This window comes from Ammospiza caudacuta, chromosome 6 (genome assembly GCF_027887145.1).
Source record: "Ammospiza caudacuta isolate bAmmCau1 chromosome 6, bAmmCau1.pri, whole genome shotgun sequence".
Lineage (NCBI taxonomy): Eukaryota > Metazoa > Chordata > Aves > Passeriformes > Passerellidae > Ammospiza > Ammospiza caudacuta.
Genome location: NC_080598.1, coordinates 27,903,879 through 27,916,537, shown reverse-complemented (window position 1 = coordinate 27,916,537; position 12,659 = coordinate 27,903,879). Strand labels below are relative to the sequence as shown.

Genomic DNA, 12,659 nt, shown 5'->3' with positions numbered 1-12,659 from the left:
TATCATCATAAATAAGCAAAGTCTGTGTTAAAAAATTCTAAGTACACAGCATTTTCTCCAGTTCTGACACCTTTTTAATAGAAATCACTTGTTTAGGAAACAAATAGCACTTTTGTAATTTTTTTTACAATGTTTCTTACCTTGATCTTATTTTAAGTAACACTAGGAAGACCTCAATATCTTTTATTTTCCTTTTTAATTTAAAAAAGTTGGTTTTTTTTTCCCCCAGATACAAAGATTTTGCCCTTGCATAAAAAAACAGTGCCCAAAACGATGACACAAGGACTCACAAAGACTCACTGTATCTCACTGACACTATTACTTCTAATCTATACCATGCAAGGTCCCATCTACCTCTTTAATTAGACTGTCAGCCTGAAAAACAGCTTTTCTATTCCTTATTTAGTTCTTGTTACCAAAAGAAGAGAAAGGAAGTGAAAGAAAAGGACATTTCTCTGTTGAGTTCACACATCTGGGTTATGTGCTACTTTGTTCAGGATACCTGTGTCGTTTATAAATACAGAAAAGGGATGAAATCTCATTTTCAAGTAATTGATGCACATTTTCTCTTGGGACACCTCCATCCAATGCTCCAAGCTGACCCTGGCCCTCTCTTTTCCCATTCCCAAAACAGACTTTCTGGATGAGTGTGAGGACCCATAGACTCTCAGGCACATGGTGTGATTCTTGGGGTGTCCTGTAGGGCCAGGAGTTGGACTCGGTGATCCTGACTCAGCATATCCTATGACTCTATGTGCTGGTTACTCAGTGAAAAGTCCATCTCCTTTCCTTTTGTACATCTCCTGTCTAAACAATAGTAAATACTGCTTATTTGATAGACTTGTCCCTTCTGGGCACTGGGATTTGATAATTTATATTTCTGTTTTTTTGGTTTAATAGTACTGAGAGTTTAGAAACAGGAAAAGCCCATAGGCTCTTTGGACTTGTTTTTGTTTTCCCCTAGCTAAACAAACTGTTCTGCAAATAGGAACTTGAAACCTGCTCTCCTCCCTTATCCCTGCTCCTCACCCCAAACAAAAATAAAACAAACCTATAGTGGCTGTGGAGGCTGCTGCAGGCACACACTGGTGTAAAATATAGAGAGAGTAAATATATTATTTCACTTGGCATGGTGCTGGCAAAGAACCCCCAGCTGGCACTATTCATGTAACATGATCCAAACTTCGCATGTACACACAGAATAAGAAGGATCGATTGGCAAACTCCGGTGCCGCCTGGCACAAGCATCTTCACGCTCTCTCTGGAACCAAAGAACTAAAGAATTCTGCACTTTCCAGAAGAAATCCAGTTTTGCTTTTCTAGAGTTTCTTTATTTTGCTCTTTCTCCTCGCCGCCACCTCCCTTGGCTCCTTCTTAACTTGGCTGTGTTATTTAGTCTCATCGCCCTTGTTACAGTTCACCATGCAGCTCTGGGAAGGGGAGGGGGCTAAGGTGGAGGTGGCAGCATTAGTATTGTTAGTGGAGTCCATGCCGTTGGAGATGGCTACTGAATTGACCTCAGAGTTTATGGGTTTTGAAAGGTCGATGCCTTGGATGAGGCGGATCAGCTGTTTTACCTTCTCCAAGGAGCTGTGCATCTCCTTCTGTTTTGCAAGGATGGTATTCTTCATTTCCATGCATTTCTACAGCAAAGCAGAAAACCAGTAATAAGTTCGAGCTTATGAATCAAAGAAGGCAAGCAAAGGAATATGATGTTCACAGATCTAAATGTAAGTACCCAGAAAAGACTGCAGCTGCAACTTCACTTTTCCAGCCTAGAAGAAAAGGGTCTCTAGGCTGTCTTCAGAGGAGAATTCATATTTGCAGGCTGAGGAAATAAAATAGCTGTCACCTGGTATGGCTCCCTTTCATTCCAAGGTGTGCAAATGAAGACAGACAGCTCCATCCTTTTGTGTTTCTTTTGAAGGAAAACTTCCAAGTGTATGTTCTTACAATTTTTTCTATTAGTATTGCATTACTGAAATTTCTTTAACTCAGATCTGCAAGCTCAGGCATCCCACTGCAGCTGACTGCTGACAGTGTGCGTGCAAACCATTAATGGGATACAGACTTTGCTTTCACATTTTAGCAGGAACATCACTTCCTTCTCTCAATAAGTAAAAGGACACTTGAAAAGGAAACCAAACTCCTCTTCACTTGAAAATCTTATTTTGTGGCCACTTCATTCTCTTAGAAGTGTTAGTAACATAGCCAGCTCATCAGCTAAGTGCCAGGGACAGGTAACTTTAAAAAAAGCCCACAGATGATGTTTCAAGAGTGAAAAACTGCTTATATGTATATTTGAAACTCACAAAAATGAGGAAACAGTAGCTATGTCTGTTACATTCAGGTTTTTAGATGAAGATGGCAAGCTTCCTAGATTTTTCAAATCTTTTTTCCATACTGATCTCCAGATACTGTTGATTTTAGCTTTAATGTTTTCACATGTAGCTCATGGCATCATAATAACCCTAAAGCATCTAGACCTAATATGCCTGTTTTGGACAGGTCCAATATGAACATTCTCCTTGACCACTGCCAATCCCTCATGTTAAGGCCTTGCATCTGCCTGGGTACACCACTGAGAAATGGTGATAATTGTCTAGTACTGCTCAGGTTACACTCAGCTACTGCTAACCAGAAGGTGACAGTCCCCAGCACTGTTAGCCAGCCCCTCACAATCATTTTACTTGTATTGACAGCACTGAGGGGTCTGTAAAAATGGGACACTTTTGCTCTAATAGGCAAAGACAGGAAAAGTGCAGCCTGGAAAGTGCATCTGTATCTAAAAAGTCTGTAATTATGAATCCAACCTTACAGATGTTGCCATACAGGAGATTATATTTTCATTATGTGATACTGACTAGGGCTGCACCAAGAAAGGGCTCAAACTTTACACTGGCATCTCAAGAGACTAATCTGCACATTAAGGTGAGAAGAGTGACCAATTCAATATGTATGTTCCAATTACTGCAATAAACTAAGGTGGAAGCCAAGATTTCTGGTTTGAAGTATGACATTGTCTAGTTAATATCATGCAGGGGCATGTGCAGTGTCCAGCTGCTGACTGCCAAGGCAACACAGCAAGGTCCTGAGAGTCAGCCACAAGGAAATGGTCACTTTTGCATCAGAAAGGTCTGGAGAGTGCACCAAGGCTGAAACTGTCACTATACACAGAGGCCAAACCATTCTTGTTAAAGTGAGCCACTAGAGCTGGACTCCATCTACTGCCCACAGACAAAACCACTCTGGGTCATTTTTGTCACCTGCTGATGTTATATGTCACCATACATCTACCACATGTTCAGCAAGGATCATGTGTGAGAGACTCAATGTAAGCACATTTTGCCTTTATTTCATTCCTGCTCCCCAAAGTCCTAAAAAGCAAAGGAAAGTACTCACTCAATTCTAAATAAATCCAGTGGATGACAGGTCTAGTAGATGGAGTTGCTCTATAATAGTTTTCTCCCTGCATTGTGGCACCAGAACACAGGTCATGGGTTATTTAGGAGGACAATACTCACTGTTATAGAATTGCTGAGCTGTTTGACCTTCTGCTCTAGTTGTTCTCTTTCCTGTTTTAAATCTGAACTCCATTTAAGTAGTTTCTGTTTTTCCTCTTCTTTTGCTGCAAAACAGAATATTAAACAGAATATTTTAAATATTTCTCTTACAATAGTGGATAGAGGGTCTAAACTGCTTCATGTAAAGAGGGGAATTGTGTTTAAACCGATGCTTAACAACTTGTGCACTGAATCACTCCCAAAATTTTACCTACATACACGAGCATGACAGGCTTAAGAAATATTTAGCCTGCTATTTTCACTTCACTAGTGATTAAGATTATTTCCTTTTTTATGACAAAATTTCCTTTTGTAAAGGAAGTACCATTCTATCCCACTCCAAAAATAACATCTTCCATTATTAAAAGTGAAAGAAAAGTCTTCATCATTTTCTTACCTGCTTTATATGCAATATATGAATGAACAATTGCTAAAGTTCCTGGCCATGGGATTGCTTCCTCCTTCTTTAGCATCTGAAAGAAAATTTTCATAGAGATTTAGCTGGTAAAAAACCTACCTCAGAGAAAGCAAAAAGGAGAGAGGGAAAGAGGGAAAGATTGAGGATTTTCTTTCATGGCTATCATTAGCCTCAGCCCTGTAACAAGAAGCTTCACAGACCTGATCTGAGATTTAACAGAGGGAATTATTCACAACTGTATTGTGGCTCCCACAAAGCAAGCCTATTTCTTACAAATGTCAGCATTTTCCTAAATTCCCTCCATAGCCACAAATAAAGTCTGCTAATGATACTGAACAACTTAAAAGAGGAATGAAAGGATAGTATATCTGAACTCAAAACTTGCCAGGAGACATAAACATTACTTCATGGTTCAGTCAAATTGCTGATCTTAGTTGTTCTGGGAAAGAAGTTTTCATGCTGCAGCTGAGTCTCCGCACCCTACATTTAAACATCACGCTTCTGGCTAATAAAACATGAAATTGTCCCATCACTCCTTCTTATCAGAATCATCTTAATAGATTTGTCAAACTCTTTTTATAAGTGCAAGCACCATTTATGTCTTTCAGACCCTTCCTACATTTTGCTTCCTAACAAACTTACAAACTTTAAGAGGAAAGACACATATTTTTAGTACAGGATCAGAGTGGTGTCTCAGAAGACAGAGGACCTGGTCAGTTTACAGTGAAGTTACTCAGACTTCCTCCTTAATTTTGTTGGAAGCTATCACAGAGACATGAAGAGGAGGGATAAGGTGGGAGTAGGCAAGAGCAGGAGTACCCAAGACAAATACTCTCTCCTCTCTGGCAACTACTGACCAAGTCACTTGAGTTTTGCATTTTCATTGTTTTGAGGAGCACATCATAGGTCAGGCTGTTTTCTCATGCTACCACTGGTGCACCAAAGGCCATGTGGCTGACCAAGCAATGAGCTGTGTTAGACAGGACACAGCTCCAGACTGCCTATTATCAACAACCCTTTGCAACTCCTAGAGCTCCAAGGAAGGGTTAGGAATATAACAGTTTGCTTCTTCATCTTGTATGCAATCTCAATGCAATTATAAACAAAATACTAAAATATAACCTGCTCACTTCAACTGTACATTTTCAGAGAATGATCTAGAAAGAAACTGTTCACCTATACTCATTATACTGATGCTGGATGATATTATTGAAGAGATCACTGAAGACAGCGATCAGACCTTCTAATGTTTGATTTATATAAGCAAGCAGGGGCTTATATTTGCTCTATCTATTGAGGTGGGCTCGTGCAAATGCTTTATTTATTTGTCCAGAAGAATATGCTAATAACTTTTGAAGAAACAATGAGCTTAAAATGAACAGCAGAATTTCTATGGGTGGTAGATAATCTTTAAAAAAGTCTGCATACTTTGATCCAGAAAAAGAGTAAAAAGATAAGGGTAACAAATAAAGACCATGAATTAAGAAGCAAGACCTGACAGTTTTGTATTAGCACACATTCCAACAGAGGTAATAATTCAATTAAATTCACACAAGCCTTATTGCACATGAAATAGATTTGTTCAGTGTCAGGCTGTCTTGGTCTAAGTAACCCAAACAATCTGGTTATTTTCTTCAACACCAAAAAATTTTCACATGCATTGCACATAACTCCCTGTCTGTCAACAATACCTGGTCTTGACATTTGGGACAGATCCACATGCCCTTAGGAATGGTTTTCAGAGGCGGGTCCAGGCAATCCAGGTGATAAACACGTGAACATGTGTCACACATCAGCAACTGCCCGCTTTTTCTGCAAACACTGCAAAAGTCCTCATGGATATCACCCTACAAAATTGAGGGGAAAGGGTTTGGGTGAGAGAATGCAAGAGAGAAGGCAAAAAGTGAACTTTGACATTTGATATCTACATCTTAGTTGAATTCAAGGTTTACAGCACCAACTATTTTAAGGTGATTCCAAAAGGTCAAGCCCTTTTTAGACTGTGAAACAGGAAAACCATGCCAGATGTCAGAAACACTGACATCTCTCCTCCCAAACATTCTTCTGTCCTCCCAAGGCAAAATGGTACAGCAAACACTTATTACTATAGCTTCTCTTAACTACTGCTACCCCATAGCCTTTCTTCTTTAAGATTTCCTCTTTACCCTGATCTTTTTATTTGCCTGAAGTGATGAGCTACCCACTTTCTTAACCCTCCTGATTTTTGGATGTAAGCCCAACTCCACTCCCAGAATGCTGATTAGGCTGTCTCTTGCCAGTAATAGTATGTAAGAAACCCCAACTGAGTGACTTTAAAGAACACTGTTAAATATTTAGGTCATCTTTAAAAATGAAACTGTAAGGAAAAGGTGTTGTGCTTCTAAATGAAAAAGAATAGAATGAATTATGTTCTGAGACAATTCTTTTTACTTCACTTAGGCTTCCTCAAGTTGCACCAAAAAAGCTGTGACTCAAAAAACTTTCTCATTGTCTACAGAGAGTGGATTGTTTCATCACTAACATAGATTGAGAGCTAGGATGAAAGAGTACCAAGAGAGATTTTCTAACATTTTTTAAAAGAAAAAATTGGAAAAATGACTAGCCATGTCTTTTAAAACAACTAGGTTTAGTTACTATTGCATTTCCATCAGAGAGAGTTCTTTTCTACAGCCATTAACATCTCAAAAAGGCAGGTCTGATTTTTGTTTCTTCTTCTCTCTTTCTCTCTCTTTCTCTCTCCTCCTGTTTTGATTTGATTTTCAGATATTTGAATGAAGAGACATGATAGAAAGGTGGCTCAGCGATCCTAGAGGAAGCAAGGGGCACGCCACCCTCTCCTCCGACCACCGGGCTCTCCTGGCAACTCCACATGTCCAAGGCCCCATCTGGTGTCTGAAGTGCACCCTGTCACAACAACGTGCACCCTGTAATGTCCAAGACCCCATCTGGTGTCTGAAGTGCATCCTGTCACTGACTCACAGCAGTTTCACACACACCCAGATCTGCAAGACTGCAATCATAAGATGTGTGTGTGGAGCAGAACTGTGGGTACACACTCTCCTGAATGAAATACCAGCCTATGCAAGGTTTCATTTTGGCACAGATTGTCTCTTCACACGTGCAAACAATTTCTATCAGTTTGGAGGGATAGCAGATTTGGCCATGCACTCACATATTAAGGTGCCAGACAAGAAAAACTACAGTAATCTCCACTATGGATGACATAATACACATGTAAGAATGACACATGAGCAATCTGCTCAGGTTTCTACTTCCCAGTTCTATTGCTGATGTGGCCCTTCTTCAAAGGGAAAGCTCTTCTAAATTCCCAAAGTTAACACTGATTTCATGTCTTGTAAAGGATCAATCTTCAGTGAATTTTCAGCGCCATATTTTGGGTCCCTAACTCCCTGGGATAGTTGAGAGTTGAGTTAGGGTATTACTACACCTTTAAAACCAAAGAGTTCCTCAGTGTTAAATGAAGACCTAAATGAGTGACATTTCATGCTTCTTGTGAAGTGATGTGTTGTAACCAGGCTGGGAAGAACTTCTTTCCCTCCATCCCTGCATTCTCTGAGAACAAGGAAAAGGCAGCAGGCAAGAGATATCATATAAGCTAAAATAAAATCCTCTTCAAGATAAGGAGAAGTTTAAGAGGGGAATCTCTCATTTTAGAAAAAAATTTCTAGAGAATTACGTATCTTAAGATGCATTAGTTGCCACAGACTACACAATGGCTCTTGGTAACAAAGTGCAAAATATTGGTGTGCTGAAAACCAAACCTGTTATGTCCCATATCCTGCAGAAAGAGCCCTACAAAAGAGACACATATGCAGTTTCTTCTTAAGTGGAGACATTTAGAAATTTAGACCCAGAATGTCCCAAATTCAACTGAGTGCTGAAAAACCTGTAGTGATACAGGTGACCAATGCACAGTGCAGCTGAATGCACAGAGATGCCAACACACATGCCCAGAAACCACAGTCCTATTTTTGGTAATGCAAAATTCAGGGCAATTCCTCAGAGTTAGCAACTCTCCTTACCAAAACCCCAGTCAGTGTTTGATTCCAAAGAATTGCCCCAGGTCTTATGGACATTCATAAATATATGCATAAAGGGAGGGCTGGTATTGGTGTTGTGCCATGCACCCACTGACCTCAGCTTCTGAAGCAGCTTTGTGTAGGCAAGGGCATAGCTCACTGAGGCTGCTCAGACATGCTACAGCCTGGAGTGACCGAAGAATAATTTCAGAACAGATACCATAAAAGGTGATTTAACGTCACTTTCTGCTCTACTTCCTCTTCACAAGGGACCAGGGAAGGGTCTCACAAGGGAAAATAAATTTAAGCTTTCTGGACAGCTAACAGTTTCATTTATTTTGATAAAGTGTCTAGAGCAGTGGGACCTGGCTTTAGGCAACTGAACCAAATAATTCAGTAACAAAAGCAGATTGTGTGCTTGAGTTTGTAATATCTATACTTATATGTACATTTAACTGGAATAAAATGGGAAAACTAAATATTCTGCAACATTTGTTCATGATCACATAAATAAAGATGATCATAGTGTATGATGTAAGTGAATTAAATAATCAGAATTCTGGCATATTCTAACTTTTAAGGGCTTGACTTTGCAATCTGAAAGTTCTACAATGCTCCTCTCAATTGAAACACTGTTTTGATATGAATGTTCACTAATAAGAAGGCATTTTGTGACCAAATACTTGAATCATCACTAAAACAGAGTTTTTTGCACAATTCTTATTGCTGAGTAATTGACCTTCAAAGGCAATTGCTATTTTTGGGGTGAATGTGCCACTATTGCATGAGGGAGAACCACACATAATCAAGTGCCTCATAAGTGGCTCACATAACCATTTGGCAAGACAATTGCCAAATTGGAAAAGGGAAAAAAAAGGGAGAGGAAAAAAAAAGAGGTTTTGCTCAATCCTGCCTAGTGCATTATTTCCTTCCTTTTCCCAGGTTCTAGACCTACTTTCTACCCCTTCATCCTTATCACCAATCCTATCATAAGTTTCTGCTTCATCCTCCCTTCAAAATTTCTCCCTGTCATTCAGAGAATAACATTTCAGGGAAAATTCAAAATTCAGTGTTCTTGTCCACTGTGCCTCATGCCAAGTGCTTGGCCTGATTTGCAATTTTCATAGGCACTGCAGAAATAGGGCAACAACTCATCATACTCTTTTGAGAGCTCTTACACAATAGGAAAAGACTGAGCAGTATACACACACATGAGAGATGGAAAAGACCCCCACCACATTATCCAGTCCTTCTCTTGGGGCCAGTGTAAACTATGTAAACTCTTCAGCACATTTACAAGTCATCTGTACTTCATATTTTTAAAAGTCCCCAGAGATGGAGCTGTCCCATCACATCCATGAGGGGCTATTCCACAGTCCCATTTATTTGGCTGTCAGGAAAGGGTTTTTGCAGTCATGTGCTATCCTGCTCTAAAAAATGACTATATAAAAGAGAACCTTGTAATTCCACATGTGTATTCCCTGGCTATCTGAATTGCATCTATTTATTTCAGTGCTTCAGACACACTTGCACTACTCCAAATCCTGCAGAACAAGTACAGTTCAGAGTCAAGGAACTGGCCTCTATTCCCTGTTCTACATGGTCAGTAGAGCTGGTCTCTCAGTCCATGTACTTACAGTGGTGCCACTAGACAGATGAAAATAGAACAACCCAGCTTTTCCTTAAAGGCCATTTCAGATGGTTGGGCCTCAAGTATATGTGACTGTCTTTTCTAAAAGAAGAACTTCAGAAGGAGAGTGTAGCACCAGTGTGAAGAAATAACCAAGCACCTTTTGATTCTTAAGCTGTGCCTGTAAATACCAGTCTTCTAAAAAAAAGCTCTTAAATGAAAGTACATTCCAGCTCCTGAGGACTGTTTTACCCCCACTGAAAAGTCCTACACACTTTCTGCCAAATCAGTGCCACAAATGCTGCTCCTGGCTGTTCTGCATGATGAAGCAGTTTCCATCCTTCTCTCATTATAAAAACACAACTTTTTGTTATTATGGCCAGTAACTAATACTTTTCATTCTCTTCTTCCCCACCTACCCCACACACCCCCTGGCCCTTTTCCATGGATGACAGATTCAATTCAGTCAGACAAGATCTCAGAAACTACACAAAGGAAATGAGCTCATCTAGCATGCCTGGTGCCTCCCAATGTTTCAATCCACTGAAGGAGTTATAAAATCTCATCAGGATAACAACTCAGGTGCAGGAGGAAAAAAGGGTGTTAAAAAATGCTGGACTGTTTCACTGCACCGAATCAGGACAAATGATGAGTGAGATTAAAGAAACAAAACCTGCAATGATTTTCCTTGTGCCTGTTTTGAGTAACTGTCTAACAGTAACCCCTCCCCAAGAGTTACTTACGTCTGTGGAGCTGGGGCTAGGCAGGGACACAGGCTGAACAGCTGCGGGAAAAGTAAATGTGCTCTCTGTCTTTTCATTTTCAGGGGAGTCGGGATAACTGGAGAGAGGGGACGTGGGGGTCAAAGCCCCGAACCCCAACACCGTGTTGTATTTAGGTGGACGACCTACATATTAACAACAGGGAACACAAACGAAACAAAAAAAAAAGAAAGGAAAAATGATCTTACATACCTTTGGCCAGTGGTCCTCATTGGCTAGCGTGAAAAAGGAAATGATGTAGCACAGAGAGGAAGTTAATATAAAAGTCATAAGTGGAAGGACAGAAGCAAAGATTTAAACATTTTTTAGAAATCTTTAAGTAGAATTTTGCAAGGAAAGAACATTTAAAAGATGTATTTCAGAAGGAAACAGAAATAAGCTCTGTAGAGGGTCAAAGAATTATTCCCACAAAAGCAGCATGGAGACAGTTGCTACTCCTAAAAATGAGGCTATTCAGTTTTGAGGGGAAAAATGTTGGCATCGAAGCTCCACAGAAGCTACAATAACTACTATTAAATCCTTTCTGCTGTTATTCCACACCTCCCTATCTTTCTAAGTGCCATAAATCTACACAGAGGTTAAATCTTTTATCAGAGGCCAACACTCACCACCCCCCTACTTTTCTTCCCCATTTTTTAAACCTCTCAGTTCTCAGATCAGCACTTTCTACCCTACCGGTACATTTTTAAAATTAGGCTACCTAAGAACAGGTCTTGTTTTCTGACCCACAAATAATATCAGTTTTAACCTATCACTGGTCTTTTACTGTAACCCACTCCAAATTCTGTGTTCTTTCTTAGACTTTATCAGCCAAGTATGTTTGATTATGCACAATGCCTAGATACTCCTTTAGACGAGCAGATGTGCAAAATGTCTTCATACAATTCTTATAAAATTACAAATGCAAAGCAAGACAGCAAAAAACCTAGTATGCAACCATCATTTCTGCCTTCCTTCTCCCAGGTAATTTATAGATATGTAAACATAAAGGAGTTAGGATCTAGGAATAATTCCCCAGATCTTATGTTTACAGACTGTCAGTCTATACCTATTAACATGCTAAACCTTGCATTTAAGGTCTGGATATGTTCCAGCACTAAGTATGTCCTTGGAAATGGATTTCTGCTAGTGATGTCCACGGGTGAAATTTCTGACATGCTCAGCACCATCTATAATTAAACTAAAGCTCTCAAGGGCAAATGCTTACAAAAGCTTTTCACTCAATATATTGCTATATTAAATTACAAAACAAATGTATACTTCCAAATCTTTTGTCAATTGAAAACACGTGCTACTAATTTGATACTGATGCAACATAAAGGCTCACTCACAATAGGGTATGATGAAAAAAATAGAAAGTATAATAGTCAGTTGCAAAAACAGGGTAAGAGAGTATCAAGTACAAATGCATGCAATCATTTTCATTGATACAGTAATTGTTCACTATTAAGGTCTAAAATAAAATTAAGAAATCATTACTAGAAGAAGGAACATTTACTTATCCACAGAGTAAATGCAAAACCCCTCTATTTAAAAATCTACATCATATTATTTAAAAAAAACATTTAATGTTTTTAGGGGATAGCAGCATCTTTTATTTAAAAACAGCATAGCTGCAGAAGTGTCAGCTTTGCCACATTGTCTGCTGGACTGAAAACATGGATCAAGAACAGAATATGTCAAATTAATATTTCATCTTGCAGACAAAACCCCCCAAAAATAATGGAACTGGTCAGTGCTAGATGAGAGACTGTTTTTTTTTAAATTTTTTTAAAATTTGATTTATTACTTTTTTAGACAGAAAACTTAGGATAGAGAAGGTATTATGAGTCTTTAAGGACTGTAGAAAATCATCAAAAATCAGGTAAACATTGTCAGGTAGGTGTGGTTGATGCCACGCACAAATAATGGCATCATATTCTCTCCCACACTGTTCTGCTTCGCCTGTTTCACCATAAACTAAGTCTTAAAATTTTACCTGTTCTACAGAAGGATTTCTTCTGAATAGTACTGCATGCCTATATGAAAGATCATCTCTCATTTTAGGACAAGTGGCACTCTGGTTGCAGTTAAAGTACCTAGTGTGAGCACGATAGCTTTTCTCACCCAGGGCAAGTTCTTTTGAAGGACTCATCCCTATTCCCAGTAGGAAACAAGACTTTTGTCACACTAAGTTTCCCCTCCTATTCAGGGCATAGACGCTTTTCCCACAACCACTTTCTTCTT

General features: G+C 39.3%; 1 protein-coding gene across 3 annotated transcripts in view; it reads right to left on the bottom strand.

Moving 5' to 3' along the window:
- The window catches only part of PHF21A (PHD finger protein 21A), a 125,125-nt gene continuing 112,466 nt past the window's right edge, over positions 1-12,659 (bottom strand). For 2 of the 3 annotated variants that reach the window (XM_058806625.1, XM_058806624.1), the window contains 5 exons: positions 10,395-10,558; positions 5,673-5,828; positions 3,961-4,036; positions 3,525-3,628; positions 1-1,643 (listed from right to left, as the gene is read on the bottom strand). In XM_058806625.1, the coding sequence (XP_058662608.1) occupies positions 1,389-1,643; positions 3,525-3,628; positions 3,961-4,036; positions 5,673-5,828; positions 10,395-10,558 (755 nt within the window). In that variant the 3' untranslated portion in view covers positions 1-1,388. Of the gene's footprint in view, positions 1,644-3,524; positions 3,629-3,960; positions 4,037-5,672; positions 5,829-10,394; positions 10,559-10,625; positions 10,649-12,659 lie in introns of all 3 variants that reach the window. The other variant, XM_058806626.1, reaches the window with a different exon arrangement.